Raw genomic sequence first — 22,663 nt, forward strand, 5'->3', positions numbered from 1 at the left:
CAGTGTCCTTCAAAGGCTTCTTACCAGAGGTAGAAGAAAACCCAACCTTTTTATCATGGCTTTTGCGAAATATTTCTCCCATTTGGGTCACTCAGGTCTAAACCCTTGTAGGGAAGAATCTAGAAAGTTTCCAAGCAGTGACAGAACTGTCAGAGCCAGCACACAGTGGGAACACTTCCAAGTATTCCAAGTGTTCCAAGTAGGGATGGAGAAATTGTGAGACATGGGTTGGAAGGAAGTAAGGAAGGGAGGGAGGGAGGGAGGAAGGAAGGAAGGAAGGAAGGAAGGAAGGAAGGAAGGAAGGAAGGAAGGAAGGAGTCCTCTTACTTAATGGCTGCTCCTCTGACACGGCCACACTTGAGAACCATCAGCTACCGCCACCAGCTCGAGCTCACACTCCCACCGATCCGTTCCCTTCAGAGGGATGAGTGGCTGTATGGACACATCAGAGCCGGCTAATCCCACAGGGTTTAAGTGGCTGCAGAAAGCATCTCAGATTAGTTGAATAAAAAGATAAACTGCTTTGCTTATAAGGCCCAGAATGTTCTCAGAGATGAGAAGAAAATCCTTCATGTATTTCTGACTGTGAAGGAGTCCAGGGTTCCAGCCCGGGGTTGGGGCTGGAGGGAGGGGGCTTCGCCCAGCAATTGGTCTGTGGTTAAAGGCTGCTTAGTAACACCTGGCCTCTTCCTTGCATGGAGTCGTTCAAGCTCTCTGAGTCTGTGCAGTGGGCTGAGCGGTGGGCTTTGTCTTGGTGGGAACATAAGTTTAGTGGAAATGGGGGAAAAAAGGAATGAAGGGGGAGGAAATGGAGGCAAATATTTTAAAATCTCAAAAGCAGGAAGATAAACCTGGTAGCTCTTAATGCCATTCTATTCTGCTGTGTTTAGGCCAAGAACTTGAAGAGAACCTTGTGTGTGAAGGAGGGAGCCTCTCCTCACTTCTAAGAGGAACACGTGATGGACACTGTTGGTGTCCACCCACAGGTTCCCTTCGCTGGGAGCCGATGATGCTTTGATAGGGGGGCCTAGGAGGCTGCTCTTGGCCTCAAGGCAGAACTTCCTGTGTGAGGCTACTCACTCCAGAGCTCCTGTGGGCTCCCATGGAAAATTCCAGCTGAAACCACGCCCTAGCTCGCTCCTTCACTTTCCTGTCCTGCCTCCCTCGCTTCCTTACAGCTTCCTCCAGGGTACACCCCTGTCTCAGCTCAACTTACTCGGCTCTGCCACTAGGGAACCAACCAAAGACAGGATGGCCAATGAAGTCTTGACAAACATCAAGTCTTTAAAGACACAGCCTAAATATGAGCAGCTGACCACATAAGATTACAAAAAAGTTCCAGTGAAATATTGACATTTGGCCGGGTGTGGGGGCTCAGACCTGTAATCCCAGGACTTTGGGAGGCCGAGGCGAGCAGATCACTTGAGGTCAGGAGTTCAAGACCAGCCTGGCCAACATGGCAAAACCCCATCTCTACTAAAAATACAAAAATTAGTGGGGCATGGTGGCGCGCACCTGTAATTCCATCTTCTTTTGAGGCTGAGGCAGGAAAATTGCTTGAACCTGGGATGTGGAGGTTGCAGTGAGCCAAGATCGCACCACTGCATTCCAACTTGGGCAACAGAGCAAGAATCTCCAAAAAAAAGAGAAAGAAATATTGACATTCAAAAGCAAAGAGTAGAATAAAAGTCCTGATGAAGGACACAGACAGTCTTGTCTTCTAGCCACTTAGAACGTCAGTAGCCACCAATGTGGAGTCCCTGGATCAATTCAATGTGCCACCAATTTCCTAAGTGTACCATGAGCAAGGCATTGTGCAACGGACTCTGTGGGTGGATTCAGGGATGACGAGGGCCCACTGTTCACCCTCCAGGGGCCTGCATGTTGGTGGGGTCATCAAAGACCACCAAAGACAATGACCAATGCTACCCGACCGCTCGCTGTGGGCTTGGCCTCGGTTTTGAATATTTTGCATCTCTCTGTTGTTGGCAAGTAGTAGGTGTCTAGTAAATGGTTCACAAACGAATCTGGAATAGCCCAAAACTATCATAGAGCAGTGAAACAGAACCATCAAAACAGACAGCTGTCGCCTTCCGTGATAGCAGCGGGGGTCGCTGAATTTTCCAAAAATGGAAAGAATCAACTCTCCGCAGGGCACGAGGTTAGGACTTGAAGTCTGGCTGCTTGGAAAGGAGGCTTGAGGGCTAAGCAGTTTCTCAGCGGGTCTCTGTTGGCTTATGGGGAGGGACAGTTCTCTGTTGTGTGAAACTGTCCTTGCAGTTGCATGACATTTCTCATCCCTGGCCCCTCCCCGGTAAATGCCAGTAGTGCTTACTGCCCAGTCACTGTGGCGACCAAAACCTAGACACCCCCATTTCCAAGTGCATCCTAGGGGGTGTTTCTACCCCTGATTGAGAACCACTGGTGGGATAAAATCAGCTCAAGGTGAGAAATGGAAGGAGAGCAGAGGAGGGTAGGGGACAGTCCATGCATATGTGCGTGTGTGCGTGCCTGTGCATATGTGTGTGTGCACGTGTGCATGCATGTGTGTGCATTTGTGTGTGTGCGCATGTACATGTGCGTGTGTGCATATGCGTGTGCGTGTGTGCGCACATGGGAGGATTCACGTCAACTTGCAAAAAAGGGAGCATGAGGGAGAGGGCTAGAGAGGGAGGGGAGGGAGGGGAGAAAACCCCTGTGGGCAGTAATGAGAAGCCTCCCTGAGTGTTCCAGGACGCTTTGCATTTCCAGCACAGACAGAGCTTAGAATCCCCTCAGCCCAGCCATTCTTCTGGTGGAATGAGAAGGCAAGTGGCAGCTCTGCCCCCGGGAGCCCCACAGACCAGCGAGAGCAACCAGTGGGGAGGAGGCAGCATCCCTGGCAGAGGAGCTTCTAGGAAGGACGTGGTGTTCACCACCCTGCTCTGGGCCTTGGCAGAGGCCCCGGACTGGACATCACAGTCTGGAAGCTTCCCAGACAGGCTGACCCGAGACACTTGAATCTTTACTGGGCTCCTCCTCCAGAGGCCGAAGGTCAGCACGGATGCCACAGCCAGGTCACAGCCGGTGCTGACAAGCTGCAGGAAGGCCCTTGCTACAGGGCAACAGTCGCTGTCCCCGAGGGCTGCCTGACCATATTTAGACAGAAGCAGACAGAGAGGTAGCATAAATCAAGCCCCACAGCCTGGGCTGCCAGGGGGAACAAAACAAGGCAATGTCTTGGCACAATCTTTGAAATCAGTGGTTGCCACAGTGAGGAACTGAACACAGACACACACATGAGCAGGAAACTCGGCCTCCTTCCCATCTCTGTGAGACTCATCGTCCTACCTCGACTAACTTCAGCTGCTCAAAAACCTTTAGATCTTCCAGAATCACTGCCAGACTCCTCTGCCCATCCACCCTGAGACAGTTCCCACTCCTGTTACCTCCTCCAAGTGGGGCTGTACTCAGGTTCCCCAAATACCTCCCATACCACCTACCTTTGTGAATGCCATTTCTTCTACCTGGAGCACCTCCTCCACCCACCCTTCCACCCCTCCCTACTCTGCTCTTCAGGGTCCTAACTCTTCTCTGAGGCAGAGTTTAGTGTCACCTCCTCCAGGCAGCCATCTCTGATGGCTCAGGGACCATCTATAGCACTTGATGCCCACTGAACTCCCTGCTGGCTGACAGCTTCCTATCCCCTCTCCCCTAGCTGGTGAGTTCCACCAGAGCAGGGAGCAGCTCTCACTCATCCCTCGGCTGCCCCACCCAGCACCTGGTACATAGGAGGCGAGGCGCTCAGTACACACTAGCTGGGTCAATCAATGGTCTTGCTGGCAGATGGCCCCAGGGCCACCAAACTCTTAGCAAACACTTGTTGGCATCAATTTCTCATCTTCCTTCACACTACATCTGGCACCTATCACCTCTCTTTCCCTCCATTGCTGCCCTAGTCCAGGCCACCACTTCTATCACCTTGGCAACATCTATAGCTTCCTGACAGGTGTGCTCCCAGCCCTGTTACTAACCCCCACCCCAATCTATTCTCCACTCAAATGCCAGTGATTGTCTTAAGAAGCAAATCTGTAAGTGTCATCCCTATGGTCAGAATCTCTTCAATAGTTTTCCATAGCACTTGAAAAAAAAAATCCACCTCTGGCTGGGCACGGTGGCTCATGCCTATAATCCCAGCACTTTGGGAGGCCGAGGCGGGTGGATCATTTGAAGCCAGGAGTTCGACATCAGTCTGGCCAACATGGTGAAACCAGGCTGACTCAGAAGTACAGTAGGCTGTCTCTACTAAAAATATGAAAAAAAATTAGCTGGGCATGGTGGCATGCACCTGCAATCTCAGCTATTCAGGAGGCTGAGGCATGAGAATTGATTGAACCAAGGAGGCAGAAGTTGCAGTGAGCCGAGATTGCACCACTGCACTCCAGCTTGGGCAACAGAGCGAGACTCTGTCTCAAAACAAAACAAAACCCACCTCTGTCCTATGTAAGCTATGGTTTATAAAGCCCTGCACGATTTTGGGACTACCCTCCCAGTCTCATTTATACCACTGTCCCTCGCAGTCACTGTGCCCAGCTGTGTGACCTTCTCTGGGCTTCTCAAACCCTGATGGTTGCACCACAGGGCCTTTGTATGTGCTGTTCCCTCTGCCTGGAATGCTCTTCCTCGTCTTCATGGGGCTAATTCCTTCTCCTCCTTCCAATATCAGTCAGCTCAAAGAGAGACATCCCCGGGCATGCCTTCCCTATGGAAGGTAGGGCCCTCTCTGTGGTCTCTATTCCTACCCCATGACCATCCCTATATCCCCAGCTTCCCACACCCTCCCACAGCATCTGGCCCACAGTCGGTGTTCAACGGATGTTCACTGAGTGAATGAATGATTGAACAGACCTCACGACCACCTGCAGTGATCTCCCGCTGGACATCCAGATTCCATTTCTTGGTTCTTAACTATGAAAATTAGAAGAGTTTTGGGCTGTGCACTTTTTTAGCAGAAACCAAGAGTGTCTCTTGCCTCCCAGCATATTTCACCTCCTTCTGATTTTCTGTTTCATTTGTCAGCACTGATTTCCTTAGGAGAGTCCTCTCACGGTATTGCTTACAGACTCTGACTGTTGTTCTGTATCCACAGAAACAACCTCCCTCGATGGTCAGAGGGGCCTTGCCCTGGGCCAGGGCCTAGGTGGTAGTGTGGAAACCCAAGAGGCAGCTTGAGGACATGCCAGTCCTGGGACCCTGTGGGATGCAGGTGGGGCTGGCCCAGGCTTCCCAGCCCAATCCAGCACTTCCTGACAGTGATGAAGCACTCTTGCCTTCGCACCAAGAAGCCCTGATGTGACAGTGTTCATCTCCCACCCAGCAGATGCATAAACCGTTCCCTTCCCCCTTTTAATTGCACCAGTAGCCAGTCATTTACAGGCGGCCTCATCAAATCCCTGCTGGGATTGGAGCTGTTGCTCGGTGGGCTGGCTGGGAGATGAAATCAGATGGTCTCATCCTGGCTCCAGCACAGCCCCCACCCCCCAATTCCAGGGCCACTCCAGGGAAAAGCGTCCAGCTATCTTCTCTGTGTCCTGTCCTGGTCCCCCGGGACACCACCCATCAGAACCAGGCTGACTCAGAAGTACAGTAGGCTCCCATCCGGAACCCAACCATTCTCACCTCCCCCTGGTACCACCTGGTCCCGGTGGCTGTCACCTGTCCCCCAAGTCACTGTGGCAGGCTTGTAATTGGTCTCCCTGCTCCTGCCCTGACCCCCCCCCCAGTCTCATCTCAGCACAGCAGCCAGAGTGTCCGATGAGGAACGAGTCAGATCGTTCCCATCCTCAGCCCTACCCTACACAGGCTCCCCACTTCACACCGAGTCAAGAAACACCCTCCGGGCCGGGTGCGGTGGCTCACGCCTGTAATCCCAGCACTTTGGGAGGCCGAGGCGGGCGGATCACAAGGTCAGGAGATCGAGACCACGGTGAAACCCGTCTCTACTAAAATACCAAAAATTAGCTGGGCATGGTGGCGGGCGCCTGTAGTTCCAGCTTACTTGGGAGGCTTGAGGCAGGAGCATGGCGTGAACACCGGGGAGCAGAGCTTGCAGTGAGCAAGATCGCGCCACTGCATCCAGCCAGGGGACAGAGCGAGAACTCCGCTAAAAACAAAAAAAAAAAAAAAAAAGAAAGAAACACCTCTGTCGGCGTGTAGGCCCCGCTCCATCTGCTTGTCCCATCCTGTTCTCCTGTCCCTGCCCCCAACTCCACTCCAGCCACACAGGCCTCTTGCTGCTCCTCCACCCAGGGCCTCAGACCTGGCTGTCCTCTCTGCTGGGACAGTCTCCCCACGTGCCAGCCTGCACTGGTCCTCACCTCCACCAACCTCCACTCAAATGCCACCCTCTCTTCAGATTGCCACCTGGCCCATCCCCAGCTTGTTCTGCTGTACTTGCTGCCTCCAGCACACTGAATAGCTCGTGGGGCTAGCATATCCATGGCTTTCTGGTCCCTCTGTCCCCTGCCAGCATATGAACTCAGCATCTATTTTGTTTCATAGTGTATTACAGGCTCCTAAGATACAGAAATGCTCAAGAAATGTTTGACTGAATGAAAGTCTGCTGCCCCAGCACTGCCCCCTGCCTCCCTAGCCTCAGCTCCCAGCACCCTGGGGACTCCACCTCTAAACCCTCCACCAGTGCACATACCTGTGACAGCACTAGGGGTCCCTGGTCATCTCTGGCCACACCCATGCTGCTCCCTGACCTTTGCTCATGCCATTGCCCACCCTGGGAGGCCAGCTCACCCTTCTGAGGCTGAGCTCATCTCTCCCCACCTTCCAGACCTGCAGTGAGCTCCGCCTCCTCCCTGAAGCCTCCCTGGACTATTGAAGCTCATGACACAGATTGTCTTCCATGGCCCCCGCCGAAGAGGCCATTTGTTTCAGAACTGGCTGCTCCCTCCTCCTTCCTTCCAGTCCACTCTGCAGCTTGCAGGCACCAGGCCTTGAGGAAGGTTGAGGGAGGAGCCGGTAAAGGGGCAGTGGGGGTGGGTGTGGGGTGGATACGTGCCCCATCTGCTCATCGGTGAGCAGTTCCAGTCCTCAGCTCCTTCTCTTGGCTCACAAGGTCCCAGGACAGTTGTTGGCTCTTCTCCTTCCCTCTGATCCTCTGCTGGCTCGGTGCCACTATCTCTTCTCCCACTCCACACTCTCCCCAGTGATCTCTGATGGCTTTGGAGACATAGCACTGGTGCCTCTACCCCACATCCCTGGGGCCAGCCTGGGCCTCTGCCTTCAACTCCAGAGGCACCAGCCAATGCCTCCTCTGCTGTCTCATGGCATCTCCAATGCCTTGTGACAAAACCTGGGACTAGTGATCTCCATGTGTCACACTCTTCCTCTGAGAGAGGCATCCGATCAGACATTGGCACCTAGCGGTCCTCTCCCTCATCCCACATCTGGTCAGTCACTGAGTCCTGAAGGTTCTCAAACTCCCACCCTTCTAACCCCAAGCCACTGCCTGACCCAAGCCACCATTCCCTGCTTGGAGACTAAGTCCAGAATCTGCAGGCTGCCAGGCTCGGCCCGTCCTCACCCCTCTGGCTCATCTCTCAGAGGACAGACCAGGCTCTCTGGCCTGTAACCTGCAGGTCCCTCTGTGGAAGCACTGCCCTTCTTCCCTTCCCCCACCCCCGCCTTCAGCTGGAGAATTGTCTCCCATCCCAGCCCAGCCAGCACCTCCTCCAGGACCCCTGCCCTGGTCGGACACCTCTCCTCTCAGCCAACCCCTCCCTGGGGATTGTTTAGCCTGCAATTCCTGCATGTTCTGCTCCCCCTCCCCCAAAGCTGTCCACAAGCATCTCAAACTCCACATGAGAAAAAACAGAACCCTGATCTTCCCCCGTGAACTTTCCCTATGGGTTCACCATGTCTTCTCCACTGCGTCATCCTCAGTCTGTAACCACAGTGTAGTGCTTGGCACACTCAGTGCTCTATAAATATTTGTTGAATGAATAAATGTTTGTGAGTGATTTACTGCTCTTTAAACATATAATTTAGGTCTCCCCATGACAGGAGAACACTTGCTGAAATGCCGGTGCACTTTTCTGAGTAGGAGAGAGAAGTGTGGACTCCTAGCTAGAGCCGCAGAGGGGAGAGAGCCATCCAGTGTGAGCAGGTGTCAGGTCACCCATGGCAGTCACAGCGGAAAAAGATGACTGCCTTTAGCAGATGCTGCTGGTGCCTTCTGGCCACATATCACTGCCCAGGGAAGTGACACTCCCGCATTTCCTGGACCAGCTCTTAACTGTGCCTGGTGGGAGGTGGTGCATATATGCCCTGGGGTAACTCTCAGGTATGTATGCACCGTTTCCCAGAGCTCCTTGGGGAACTGAGCTGGGGTTATTGGTTTGACATAGCACCCTTTACTGGCTACTGTCCCTTTCCCACTGAGTCCCCCCCATACGCCCTACTGGTGTTTTCTGGAATCACCTCTCAAATAGCCACTAGTACTTAAATCCTTGTCTCAGCATCTGTTCCTGGAGAAACCAAAACCAAGACATGGCCCCAAATGCTCCCAGGCAAATGGCAGGCTCTTACAAAATGTAAGCCCCCTCCCTACCTCCTTTCTCTTCCAGAGTTGATCTTTCATCGTTGTCATCCAGCCAGGCATGCATTCATTTACGCAAACACTCAGCACGTACTTTCCATGTGTCCAGCCCTGTGCTGCCTCGGAGGACACAGAGGCATAAACAGTCCCTGTCCTCAGGGATCGGATCAGACACTTAATAGGTCAGACTGGTTGCTTTGTCCTGGACACAAATGGGACATCCTAGATGAATTTCATAACAAGATGAGCTAACGAACCTTGGCAGAGTGGCCACCCTGTACTGGACACTATTGTAAACACTGAACATATTATTTTGACCCTGTCATCAGCCCGAGGAGGAAAAGGAGGTCTACACGAGGGCAAAGCTTCTTTCTGAAGCCACACAGCTACAGCATGGCACCTGGGTTCCAAATCACTCGAATTTAGGGAAAGAAAGTGCAGGTGTAACTGCTGAATCAGTACCATGGGAATAAGCTTGCAAATGAAAGTATCCTTGCTTCAAATTAATGTCCCTTAGGTATTTTTCCTCTCCCTCTTAATGATCAGTCACTTTGGGGAAACCAAGTCAACACTGAAGACCTCCAATCCTAGCATACCCAGTTCTCAGGACCCTCACGCTCCATCCCTGCAGTCCCCCAAAGACCAGCTGAAAGTTCTCTTCCCCAGAAATTACGCTTTCTAAGTAATTTATTTTACTTGATGATTTTCTAATTTGCCTTGATCGATAAGATATAAAATGAGGGTAGTGACCTAAAACTGAACCCAACATGAAGCTGCTAAGAAAAGGAGAAGCCAAAAGTCCTTTGCACCCAGGGCCACACGTTTTTCTTCACCTTTCCAGGTAGCATCCAAAGAGGGAGCCAGGCCACTTGCACAAGGCACAGTGACTGTAGATTTTTTAAAGACCAGTTTTTCAGAAGATGCTCATCTACTCTTGACACTAAGGCAGTAAACCAATGCCTCCTTATGGTTCAATGAAATGAACATGTCCTCAAAGCACCCTTGCCTGAGACATGGCTCAGGGCATCTATTGTGCTTGGGTAACAGCAGAGGCAAAGAAAACAAGACCCAGATTCCAAAGACCTGGGTCTGGGTCCCAGAGCCTTCCCTTGGTGGGGGCCTTGAGAAAGTCATTTGGCCCTTCTGAGTGTGAGTCACCTCAGGGTCAGATGTGCTGGGAGAGATGGATGATTGGATGACAAGAAGCCAGCCTCTAGCCTCCAGAAGCCAGCATCAGGTGATACCCAAGGAATTACTGGCTCCCTTCAAGGCCAGCATCTCTCCCACCCAAGTGAGTTTGTCACTGCCCGCTACAGACACATCGGTGATTTCAACCACGGGACAGAGCTGGGTGCAGCAATGGCAGGAGCCTCACTCTAGTCATCACTGCATCCTGCAGCCTCACACGCAGCATGACACAGAGAATTCAACGAACCTTTGATAAACGAATTGCAGACGCTCCTCAGCCCTGAAGGTGAATGAGTCGACTTATATCCCCATACCCAGCAAAGATCCCTTGCAGACATTCACTTTAATATTTTCCCATGAAGAGCAAAACCAAAACAATCAAAACCAGTGACTGGGTTTCATGTCCTCAGTGTGCAAGGCCAAGTCAAGTTTTGCAACTCAAGAAGAAGAAATGAAGAAGGAAAATAAGATACAAACTGATTAACTGATAAGGACCATATCTTCTTTATTTTCATCTCTACCCAGTGCCTGGGACACAGCGGAGAGATTCAATGAAGGAATGAACAAATGAACAAATGACAGGGCATCAGGTCCTGGAGCCCACTGATGGGCAGAGTGGCCTACAAGACTTGAACCAACCTCATGTCGCCATGACCAACATCTGTAATAATTGACAAGATCGTCTGGGCAGAGAAAGTTGTGCCAAACAGAGAGGAAGGCCCTGAAGGGGGTGGGCAGACCAAGAAGGTGATACTGATCAGAAACAGCAAACATCACAACAGCTACATTTATTAAGAACAATGTAGGCCAAGCTCTGGGCTAACTAATTAATATGTCTATCTCACTGAATATTCAAAACAACCCAACTGAGTAAGTGGTGGGCTGAGTCCCATTTTACAGATCAGGAAGTTGAGGGTTAGCCACGTTAAGAGGCTTTCCCAAGGTCACAAGGTTCTAACTAGGGGAGTCTCACTGTGGACCCTGCTGCTGGAGAGAGAAAGAACAGGGAAAGGGATGGGAAGTTAGAGAATACCCTGCACTATCAGGTCCCAGAGCCCAGAACCAGGGGGTGGGGTCCTGGTCAGGAGCAAAGGGTTGGCTGACCCTTCAGCAAACTTGTGCCAAGGTAAATGTCAACTCACTGTTCCTGCGTCACAGCCCATGCTGGGAATCACAGAACAATGCCATCCTGAGGCCAGAGTTCCAGGGGTGCCGGAGCTAGCACTAGAGCCTAAAGGTGGGGACTTTTAGCCAGGATCACACTCCCCATCCTGCAGAATCTCCTGCCATTATGAGGCCACACCCTCCGAGGACCTGCCTCACACTAGGCGGTGGGCTGACCCTACACACCCCCCTCCATTCTGCCTGGAAACAGCGAGGAAGGAGCCATCATCCCCACTAGCAGATCAGGAAACTGAGGCTTGGACTGCTGTGCTCACCCACCTCTGAACACTCAGGTTCATGTGAAACATCCAGAACAGGCAAATCCGTGGAGGCAGCAGCAGGTCAGTGGTTGCAGGGGATGGTAGGTATGGGTTTCTTTTAGGGGTGATGAACATGATCTGGAATGACATGGTGGTGATGGTTGCAAACATTGTGAATATACTAAAGACCCTTTACATTGTATGTTTTTCTGTTTGTTTGTTTTTTTGAGACAGAGTCTTGCTCTGTCGCCCAGGCTGGAGTGCAGTGGCACGATCTTGGCTCACTGCAACCTCCACCTCTCAGGTTCACACCATTCTCCTGCCTCAGCGTCTCCGAGTAGCTGGGACTACAGGCGCCCGCCACCGCGCCTGGCTGATTTTTTGTATTTTTAATAGAGACGGGGTTTCACCGTGGTCTGGATCTCCTGACCTTGTGATCAGCCCACCTTGGCCTCCCAAAGTGCTGGGATTACAGGCATGAGCCACCGCCCCTGGCCTACATTGTATGTTTTTAAATGGTCAAAATGGTGAATTCTACATTGTATGAATTTTACCTCAACAAAAAAACTTTTTTTAAAAAAAGCACCCAGGAAGTATATGCCGGGCCTGGATGCGGCCTCCTGAAGAGACATGTTTCCCTTTTCCACCTCTGTCTTCAGTCCAGACTCCACATAAGACACGGAATTCCTGGAGGGCAGGATTGAGTTGGGCCTAACCCCTGCAAACATCCTAGTGGCAGTGGTGGCAGCAGGTGGCCACGGAGAAGGTGCAGTGTCCTCCCCACCTCTTTGCCTGCAACTCCCCCAGCCTTTTGGGTCTAAGTTCCATTACACCTCACCTGTTCCTATTTTGATACAGGTCACTTTGTGCCACTGGTTTCAGCCAAAAGTCTCAACCTTGATTCACACAAGCATCACCTGGGGCAGCTTGAAACTCCCCTCTAGGGCGGGCCTGGGAATCAGGTATCTTTAAAGCCCCCAGGTGTTGTCAACATGCAGCCGGGGCTCAAGTGTCCAACTAGAGGCAGGGGTCCGAGGGCAGGGTTGTGTTGAATTCACCTTTGTAGTCCCAGAACCTGCCATGGCACAACCTTGGTAAATGTTCAATAAATCAATAAGCAAAGGTTTGTCGAGTAAATTAAAATATATTCAAACTTGCAAGCTTTGATTATTTGCTGGACACAAATACTTTAAACAGAAGACTGAAATATTTTCCTTTTACTGCATTGGGAAAGGAAAATTCAGTACTTAAAGACATGATCACTTTTTTTTTTTTTTTTTTTTGAGATGGAGTCTCACTCTGTCGTCCAGGCTGGAGTGCAGTGGTGCGATCTTGGCTCACTGCGACCTCCACCTCTGGGGTTCAAGCGATTCTTCTGCCTCAGACTCCCGAGTAGCTGAGATTACAGGTGTGCACCACCACAACCGGCTAAAGATCACATTTTTAAAAGGCCAGCAATTCTAGAGGCTCTTATGGATCTCAGATTCGTCTGGAGACAGGAGTCATGTTCATATCTGCATTGTGCTTTGTACAGAAGGGAATGCAAGGCAGAGTCAGCCCATTTTATGAATGAGGGAGCTGAGGCCAGTTTGGATAAGAACTTTGCTCAAGCAAGGGTTATACAGTGACAAGAGATCTCACTTACTGTGAGTGGGCAATGTTCCAGGGCTGGGCCAGGCCCTCGCATGTGTAATTTGCATAACCCCCTTTGGAGGATGGGAAAACTGAAGCTCAGAGAGGCTGCGTGACCAGCACACATCTGGAAAGAGCGAGAGCCTGGCCTGACCTCCAGGCCTTTCTGCTTGCAGACCAGGCAAGCGGATCACAGGGCACAAATCCTGATCCAGCAAAAGACGAGCATCCAACACCCAGAGGCCCGAATCAATGGCAACAGTGAGCTGGGCATGAACACAGCCCTTGAAGCAGTAGACATTCAAAGTGACATGGCCCGTGTTTGATGCCCACAGTCCCTTATCACAGGCTCACACTGCGTCCAGCTAAGGGCTAGGGCAGTGGCATTCATGAGGTTTCATAAGGAGCCTGTCGCCTGCAGGGAAGGCGGGTCACGGGAACTGGCTTCGCCTGCTGTGCCTGTCGCTCAGCTCTGTGGACCACAAGGCCTGGACCTCCTCTTTTGTTAGTCGGAAACTCATCACAACTCTAGTTTGCACCAGCAGCAGGGACTTCATTTTACGGTGATGAAGCCTAGCCTTGGATTCATGCGAATGTCCCAGAGCCAGGGTCCTTCTGCTGGCAGCAGCTAAAACACCCTGGTGGTGGGGGTGGGAGAATTGAGCCACCGCCTTCCCGGCACCACCTGAGTCTGCTTCATCATCCCATTCATGGGATCACAGACGTCAGGAGGACAAGGAGATGGAGCGCCGAGTGACATCTGGTGGCTTCCTCCACAGTCATTCCTCAAAACCTAGCAGCATTCTTGTTTCCACTTCTCCCTACGATCACAGCCATCACTGAGTGAGTCCCTGCTGCAGAATGATCTTAACTCGGACCAGGGTATAACACCTCCTCCTGCCTTCACCCTGGGTCCAGCCCACCACCACCATCTCTCCCTACACCATCACTTGCCTGGCCCATGGCAACAGCCTCCTCACTGGGCTCCCAGCCCCCACTCTTCCCCTTCCTTCCATTCTCTGGAGTCAGTCTCTGTAAAGTGCACGTGAGGGCATGCCACACCCCCTACTCAAAATCTGCTGGCTTCTGGCTGCACTTCAGCTAAAATCCAAACTCCTTCTCTAGCCTCCACAGCCCTGTGCGGTCCGGGCACTGCCTCCCTGTGGACTCACCTCCTGCAGTCTTCCCTTGTAGCAGGGAGCAGCCATGCTGGCCCTTCACACACCCCGAGTGCTTCTCCACACAAGGACCTTGCATATGCTGTTCCCTCTGATGAGAAAGCTCTTCCCCCAGATCTTCCTCCAGCCACTCCCTTTCGGTCAGCTCTCAGCTTAAATGCCATCTCCGGTCCACATCACTCAGGCAGCCACCCAGTTACCCCTATCAAATCGTATGATTTTCTCTATGTTTGTAGCACGTTATCTTCCATTTTTCCTGTAATAGTTTTGGTTTGCTTATTTCCTATACCACCATCCTATGCCCCCTCCAGTGCACACACAGAACAATCAACCTACCAGCTCTGTGACTGCAGGGCCCTTCTGTTCTGTCCACCACTATATTCCCAGCACCTAGTACCTAGTGCCTGGCATATACCAGATATTCAACAATATCTGTAAGATAAGTGAACTAGTAGCTACCGAGGACTCACGATGTGCCAGGCATGTGCTAAAGATCTGGGGCCATCACTGAGGACCCAGTAGACACTGGACAATTGTGTATGTCTAACAAAGGATCAAGCATTGGTCAAGTCATTAGTTACATATTCAAAGGTGGAATAACTGCTACAAAGGAAAATGAAAAATTCAAAGAGTGTGTGCATGTACGTGTGTGTGTGCATGTGGATGCAGGGCGGTATGGTTTCCAAATGTAAGCAACTTCTCTGACACTCCTCCATCGGGTGGTGTGTAATTCCCCACTGTTTGAATATGAGGCAGCCCTGCTCGCTTGATTCTAAAAAACAGAATGCAGTGGAAGTGATGCTGGGTGACTTCCTCAACTGCATCATCAAAAGGGATACAGCTCCCATCAGCCTCTCAACCTTCAAATTTAGCCACCATGTTGTAAGGAAGCCCAGTTCACAAGGCGGCATCACATGGAAGTGTTAGAGTGAACAGCTCCAGCTGAGGACCCAATCTACAGCCAGCATCCACCACCAGACATGGGAGAGGAAGCCTTCATGGTGGCCCCAGACCTGACTGACAGACTACAGTTGCATGAAAGACCCCAAGCAGGGATCTCCAGGTGGAGCCAGTCAACTCCTGCAATAGCAAGAGAAAGAAAATACGTTGGTGTTGTAGCTTTTGGAACAGTTCGTTCTGCAGCTGTAAATGACCAGAACAGGGACTGGTGTGACATTTGTGGAAGTCAAGGAAGGTCTTCCTGAAGAAAGAAAGGGAATCTGAGCTGATATCAGCATGAGTTAAGGTTCTACTTCGAGGGGGAGGCTGGTGGACAGAAGGACTATATATGCAAAGGCTCCAAGACAGGAAGGAGTGAGGCCCAGGGAAGGAAAGGAAACGGGGGTCCCTGAAGCTGCCTCTCAGCAGTGGAGGGAAGATTTAGGCAGGGGCCACAGCAGGAAGTAATCAGATAGCCTTGAATAACCTCCCTTCCTCTCCAGCTGGGCAGCCTAGAATAAGTAACTCACCCTCTCTGAACCTCTCACCTCCTCATAAAAATTGGCAAAAATACCACCGATTACAAAGAAGGGTTTGAGGATTAAATGAGATGAGGCGAGCAGAGCTTCTCTCCAACAGTACCAGGAACTAAGTATTGGTTTCTTTCTAGTGTCCTGGGTGAGAAAAAGGAAGCATCTTAGAACTTCCACAGTCCCATTTGTCTCTTTCTCTGTTGAAACTTGGCCTTTGGCACACAGGAGAAGAACCAGGTGATCCTATTCCTGGCCCCACCAATGTTGTGTGACCTTGGAGGAGTCACTTAACCTCCTTCCAATTTTTCCAAGAACAAAATTAATGCCCCAATAAAATCTCTATCAGTGCTTTGAACTCCTTCAAGATAGGCACTATGGAAATGCAGGCTCACGCCTCTGTTCTGCCACAGCTATTTTTGGCCCCATCAGCCTTGGAAGCAGGTCTCACGGAGGGGGTGTATGTGCTTTGCTTGAGGGCTGGTACACATCTCCTTCCATGGCCTCCACCATCTGAGTCACAGGCGGGGATGGGCGGGCCACGGCTGACATTTACAAAGCAAGCCCAGGTCCTGGGCTCTGGCGGCTGCTGAAGGCTTTTTGTTCAGGCCGCAAGCAGGCCTCTGGCTCTGCCAGGGTTCATGCCCACCCGTGCCTTCCAGAAATACCTTCACCAGGGGCACTCCAGTTGACACTGAGGATCACATGCCTGGCAAGGGCTGCCCGGAAGAGACACAGGTGGGACTCTCTGAAAACCTTTTCTTTCCTGTTGAAGATCCAGGGGGGTCTACACCTCCTTTGAGAGCCCATCTCATCCTCAGAGTTACTAATTTGATGCTCCCATCTCAGCAGTGATGGTGGAACCCTGCAGAAGCAACTCCCAATCTGAAGGTTAGTGACCTGTTCTCATTTCTACTGCTTGCATTAGAATTATTTATGAGCTGTCATTTATCACGTGTTAACTAGGTTCCAGGCTCTGTGCTGTGTTAGTTTTAGGGCATCAAATCCTTCCAACCACCCATGTGCAGCAGGTGGGGTTGTTAACTCCATTCCACACATTTGGAAATTGGGGCTCCAAGCAGTTAAGGATTCCTTGCCCAAATCACTTAGCTAATGAACAAGGGTTGGACCCCAGGTCTAGAGGGAGGAAGCCAGGTTCTGAGCCACCACTCTATAACACCACCTTTCGAGCACAAAGTGTCTGCCCAGGACGGCCTGCGTAATTTCTATTCTTCATGACAATGCCTCTGCAGGTAGGAATCATATGAGAAAACGGAGGCTCTGAGACGATGTGACATGGCCAGGGTCTGAGTTAGCAGTGAAAGGCCTGGGGCTAGCCCCAGAGCCCCTTGCTGGACTGTCATTCTCCAGGGCACAGTTTCTCAAAGTGTGCTCCTATGACCAACAGTGTCAGCATCATCTGAGAATGGAATTGAAATGGAGGTACTCGGGCCCCACCCCAGACCTGCCACGTCAGGAATTCTGGGGATGAGCTCCAGTGACCTGTGACTAAACGAGCTCTCCAGGTGCTTCTGATACAAGCTCAAGCTGGAGGCCCCTGGTCGAGTGCCCAGACTCAAAGTGAGGGTTGTGGGCAGAGCCTGAAAAACCCAAGGGCAGAAAGTGGAGATGCTGCTCAAGAACCTTCCGCTTCACTAGATGCCTTTCCATGCTCTTTCTCCAAGGCAGGCGGGGCACAGGGTAGGGCTGCTGGGAGTAGGGCACACAGCTGGGCCCGCCACAGAGGAATAGGAGGCCACACTGCCCCCTCCAGCAATGAAGTGGGGGAGGGAAGTCAGGACTCTCAAAAGATTCATGGTGGCCGGGCACGGTGGCTCACGCCTGTAATCCCAGCACTTCAGGAGGCCAAGGTGGGCGGATCACCTGAGGTCAGGAGGTTGAGAACAGCCTGACCAACATGGTGAAATCCTGTCTCTACTAAAAATACAAAAATTGGCCGGGCATGGTGGCTCACGTCTGTAATCCCAGCTACTAGGGAGGCTGAGGCCAGAGAATCACTTGAACCCGGGAGGCAGAGGTTGCAGTAAGCTGAGATTATGCCACTGCACTCCAGCCTGGGTGACAGAGAGACTCCTTTTCAAAAAAAGAAAAAAAAATTCGTGGCAAATTAGAACAAAACAGACACCCCCAAAATAAACATAACAAAAAACAACTTGAAAAACCACTGTTGCCTTTGCCAGCAGAAGGGTGGCCCAGCAGTAGGGTGACCCGCTGTTCCAGTTTATCCAGGACTGAGGGATTTCCTGGAGCACAGGACCCTTGGGGCTAAAACCTACAGAGGCCTGGGCCAGCCAGGACAAGCGGGTTGCCCTGAGGGGCAGGGCAGCAGCAAGTGCTGTCTGGATGAAGAGCAAGGCCTGCCTGGCCAAGTGAAGGATGCCCTGCAAATGTTCCTGGTCATTACTTCTAGGGGGGACTTCACAGGCCTGCACGACGGTGTTTCTCTCTCCCCTCTTTCTCCCTTTATCCCAGACACACACACCAAAGCTCAACACATTTGTGGATCAATATCACTTCAGCAGGGAGCTTCCTGCCTGATCCTTGGGCTGCTAATTCTGGGCCTCTGCTTTGGCCACTCCTTCTTCTTCGTGGCCTGTCCAGCCTCCCTCTGCTCCCACCTGGGAATTCTACCTGGGAATTCTCTCATGTCTTCCTAAATCCGCCCTCCCTGCCCCTTTTGGAATTATGTATCCCCTTCCCAACAGCACCTCTTTATCCCCCAGGTCTGGCTGGCACTCACAGGCTGCTCTTCATCAGAATGCGTCCACAGGATGTTTACAGCAATGGATACCCGTCTAGTTTTCAAAAGTACTTCTCACTTTCAGGAACCTTCAAGTCAACCCCATGGGGTGGGTGTAGCCTGTGAACCTATTTTACAAAGGAAGAAACTGAGGCTTTGGTTAACCAGCTCTCTTAAAATCATGAGGAGGAAAGAGCAGGGCTAGCATGCCAACATAGGCTCAAGAAAGGCTCGTGGAATCGGCCTCTTATGCCAAGCCCTTGGTCTTTCATGACCTGGGCCCTGCTGATGTGGACAAGTCCCTGTGTGACTCTGTAACCCTCAGGGGGCCCAGCCCAGGGTTGGACATAGAACAGGTGCCTGGCAAATGCTCGCCAGATAAATGAGAGGCCCTTGTGAGTGGCAAGAATGCAAAGGACATCAGAGGAGCAAATGGGACAAGGACTGGCGCATGCCTTGAGCCAGTGAATCCAGGGAGATGGCAGGAAGGGACACTCCTGTGAACACCTTCTGCAAATGACAGTCCACTGGACCATGAACTCCATGAGGGCAGGAGCTGTCTGCTGCCCACTGCATGCCCCACACTTGGAGCTCAGTGCACACCTGTTGAGTGACAGCTGAGGCTCTACAGCATTGAAGCCCTGTGCCCTCTGGGAGACACGAATTCCTTCAGGGTTATATAGCAGGCACTTGTTTCTTGCTGCTGTTGTTGTTCGTTTGTTTTTTTGTTTTTGTTTTTGTTTTGAGAAGGAGTTATGTTCTTATTGCCCAGGTTGGAGTGCAATGGCGTGATCTCGGCTCACTGCAACCTCTACCTCCCTATTTTATGATTTTGGCAGAAGTTGTAGATGTGGCCGTAGCTCTGACATTTATTGGGCACTACTTGTGTGCAGGGCTCTGGGCTGAGCTCAAGGAGGACCAAGAGAATGAATAAATCACATTCTCCACCACTGGTCTAATCCACCTTACATGCCTGAGGCACTCCATGGCTATGGTAGACATCCCCTGCCCTCCTGGCCTGGTAGCCATGTTCTTATTTTTGGGTTATAGCCCTTCTATTCGGATTTTCCTTTGGGAAACCACCTCTCCCTGAGCCTCTATCCACACATCCCAACTCCAGGGGTGGTCACATGGCCTGGTCCTGACCAACCAGCATATTCTATCCCATAAGCCACCATGATTGGTCCACCGGTGGGCACATGACCCAAGCTAGTCCGGTGAAAGTCAGCCTCAGGGCTTCCCTTGGACTATTGGGAAACAGAAGGTCTCTTCCTAGGGAGATTACTGACTGTAAGGATGATGGAAGGCTGGAGCCTGGAGCTACAGGAACTGAGCCAGCCTGAGAGAAAAGGCAACCCAGGAGAAATCAGGAGAGAGCGATAGAGACAGAGACAGAAATCCAATACCGTCATCATTTGAGACCATGGATTCAGCAGACCTGCTGACTGTATATCCTGATACATGAGCCCACAAGCTAACATCTTTCTCCCTCGTTTTTGTATTGCTTAAACCACTTCAAGATGTGTTTTGCTACTTGAAACTGAAAAGTCCTGCCATACAGAGCTCTCCTTTCTCACTTTCCTCTCCCAAGAAGCACCTTCAGTCCCAAAATTCAACATGAGTTCTCTCCTCTCTACCCAACCAAGCACTCTCCTCTAGCTTCCTCCCATCTCCGTAGCCCCCAGCATGGTTTCAGGCCCTCTTTGATGGTCTGGGGTCTGAATGATCTCAAGAGACCCCCACCTGACTCCAGTCTGCCAGCTCAACCCCAATCCACTCCAATCCAACCCACATTGTCAAAACAACTGATCTTTTGAAACAGACAATATAGGCTCATGTCACTTCCCCACTTAACACCTTTGTAGGCTCATCGCTGCCCAGAGCGGTTTCCTAAACCTTTGGGTCCATGTCCTTGCAGTTACGGAGCTGATTTTAGGTGGTACCTAGACGCAGCACTCAAACACACTGAGACCTGTAATAAGAAACTTGAGCTCCTTTTGATTCTCTTACAAACTTTCCAATTACTTTATAGAGAAGATCTCAGCACTGTGCTACGATGACTTTGACATCTCTCTACCACTTACTTCTCTCCCTTTTTTAACAAATAGAGAGGAAGCCTCAAGCTCAGAATCTTCCAGAGAAGGCTGGAATTTTAAAACCTTGGTTTGCTTCCATTGCATTTATTATTATGGTCACCTTCCATTTATGCAAGTGGTACTGGTTTCTCATTTACAGTAGTTTTGTAAAGATAAAGAAATTAATTTGTATACACACAAAAGTGAGTTTATTTAAAGAAAAAATAAAGCAAATAAGAGATGGTACTAGGATATGCATGAATGTAGGTCATTGTTTGGCAAACAATGACCTATAGGATGAAATGCGATCTGCTCGGCCAGGCACACAGGCCCTTCTAGGTCCTCCTCCTTGGCCACCCTTTCAAGCCACTGAAGGGCTTGTGACTCTCAAGAGGAGTCTCACAGAGCCACACTTCCAAGCCTTAGTCCACCCTCTTCCTTCTGCTTGGATGCCCTTTTCCCCCAACCTGCCTAGCAACCTGGAACAATCCCATTCATTCTTTTTTTTTTTTTTTTTTTGAGACAGAGTCTCACTTTGTGGCCCAGGCTAGAGTGCCGTGGCGCAATCTCAGCTCACAGTAACCTCCGCCTCCCGAGTTCAAGTGATTCACCTGCCTTAGCCTCTGGAGTAGCAGGGATTACAGGTGCCCGCCACCATGCCCAGCTAATTTTTGTATTTTTAGTGGAGACAGGGTTTTACCATGTTGGCCAGGCTGGTCTCGATCTCCTGACCTCGTGATCCACCCACCTTGGCCTCCCAAAGTGCTGGGATTACAGGCATGAGCCACCGTGTCCGGCCAATTCCATTTATTCTTAAAGACCCCTGTTACTATTTACTGGGGCTACTGTTTTGCTTAACTATTCAGGTATTTCCAGTGCACCTGGCAAACCATTTCTGTGTTCTCTCAGGCCACTCTTTGTGGGTTGCTGACAGGATGGCCTTCCCTTGGAGGGCTGAGATTCCAGAAGGCCAGGACAGTCCTTCTCCTCTGTCTGACACAGATGCTCAGTGAGCACAAGATGACCTGAAGGGACCCTAGCTGGGGGATGTGGATCATCAAATACAAACCACTGGGAGCTACGTGCCGTGGGGCCCAAAATGTGGGAGACTGAGGAATTCTAAAGGAAGGGAAAGGAGTGATCTCCAAGGGTAGGTGCAGGCCCAGGGATAGAGCATCCCGGGATAGAAGGATCCGGCAGAGGCCCGGAGCAGAGGGCCTGGCAGGCCTAGGTTCTCAACTGTAACTTGCATTTGAATCACTTCAGTACTTGTTATTGTGACACTTCCCAAGTCCCACCCCAAAAACTCTGGCTCAGTGGGTTTGAAGTGAGCCCATGAAGATGCATTTTAAAACAAATGCTTTGGGTTATGCTGAAGCAGGTCATTTGAAGGCCAGGCTTTGAGAAGCAATGGGCCACAGGGTGTCAGGGAAGGATGGAGATATACAGAGGCCTCACAGTCAAAATGCAGGAATTCACACAAATTGCAAAGATCCTCCAGAACATTGCATCACTGACTGGGGACCAAGAGACTGGAAACACAGCCTACCAGACAACAAGCTTTGTGCCAAGGTTATCGAAAATACATCCCAAATAATTCCATGGAGATGTGTTTAATGAGGTAGATATGGACATGATCACAGGCATCCTATAGGTGGGAACTTGAAGGAACCATGTGAAATACAGAACCTCCTTTGGAGAGACCTTATCAAGTAGCAATTGTAAACAGGGAACTTTACCATGTAGAGGTCAGGGCTGAGGCCATTTCTGGCTAAAGAAACGCTCCTTTGTTTGAATGACGGCGCAATCAAATTGTTCAGAGATGAAATTGTCCAAGGCAAACAAGTCACAGAGAGGTTTTAGCAGAATTTGGTGCACATAGCTGAAAGGCATCTTGTAACTTTGCTCCCAGAGCATTGACTTTGGTTCTACCCTAACTGCCTCCTTAAATGTAAATTATAATAGAGAAATAGAACTGTGTGTTGGGGGAGGGGGGCTATTTAAGACCAGTCCCCAGCAGCTGCCCCCTTTAAAGATCTGGCCTTCGGAACAATCCAGGCCAAGTCACTCATCAAATGGAGATTGACTTTTATCTGATTAACTGATGGAGAAACATCCTTCTCCATCTCGCAGGAGCGTGCTGTGGGAAAGGCGTTTTGCAGACTGCAGGGGAAAGTTGGGCCTTGGCTTCCCTCCTGCTTGGACAGTGGAAAATTACCAAGAAGGCAGGGCTGCCCTCGGCCACGCTCACTGGATCTTCATGGGCCCAGGAAAACACAAAAAGAAACCTGAAAATGGAGTGAGCCATTACCTACCTGGGGCGGAGAGAAGTCTGGGAGGCGGTGG

General features: G+C 51.0%; 1 protein-coding gene across 1 annotated transcript in view; it reads right to left on the reverse strand.

Annotated features, from left to right (window-relative positions):
- Positions 1-22,663, reverse strand: part of PRIMA1 (proline rich membrane anchor 1) — a 75,249-nt gene that overhangs the window by 43,095 nt on the left and 9,491 nt on the right. Inside the window, exon 4 of the mRNA XM_017857975.1 lies at positions 22,633-22,663. This exon is cut by the window's right edge and continues 7 nt beyond it. Within this exon, the coding sequence (XP_017713464.1) occupies positions 22,633-22,663 (31 nt within the window). The remainder of the gene's footprint in view (positions 1-22,632) is intronic.

The sequence above is a fragment of the Rhinopithecus bieti genome, unplaced genomic scaffold (assembly GCF_001698545.2).
Source record: "Rhinopithecus bieti isolate Rb0 unplaced genomic scaffold, ASM169854v2 scaffold_41913, whole genome shotgun sequence".
Lineage (NCBI taxonomy): Eukaryota > Metazoa > Chordata > Mammalia > Primates > Cercopithecidae > Rhinopithecus > Rhinopithecus bieti.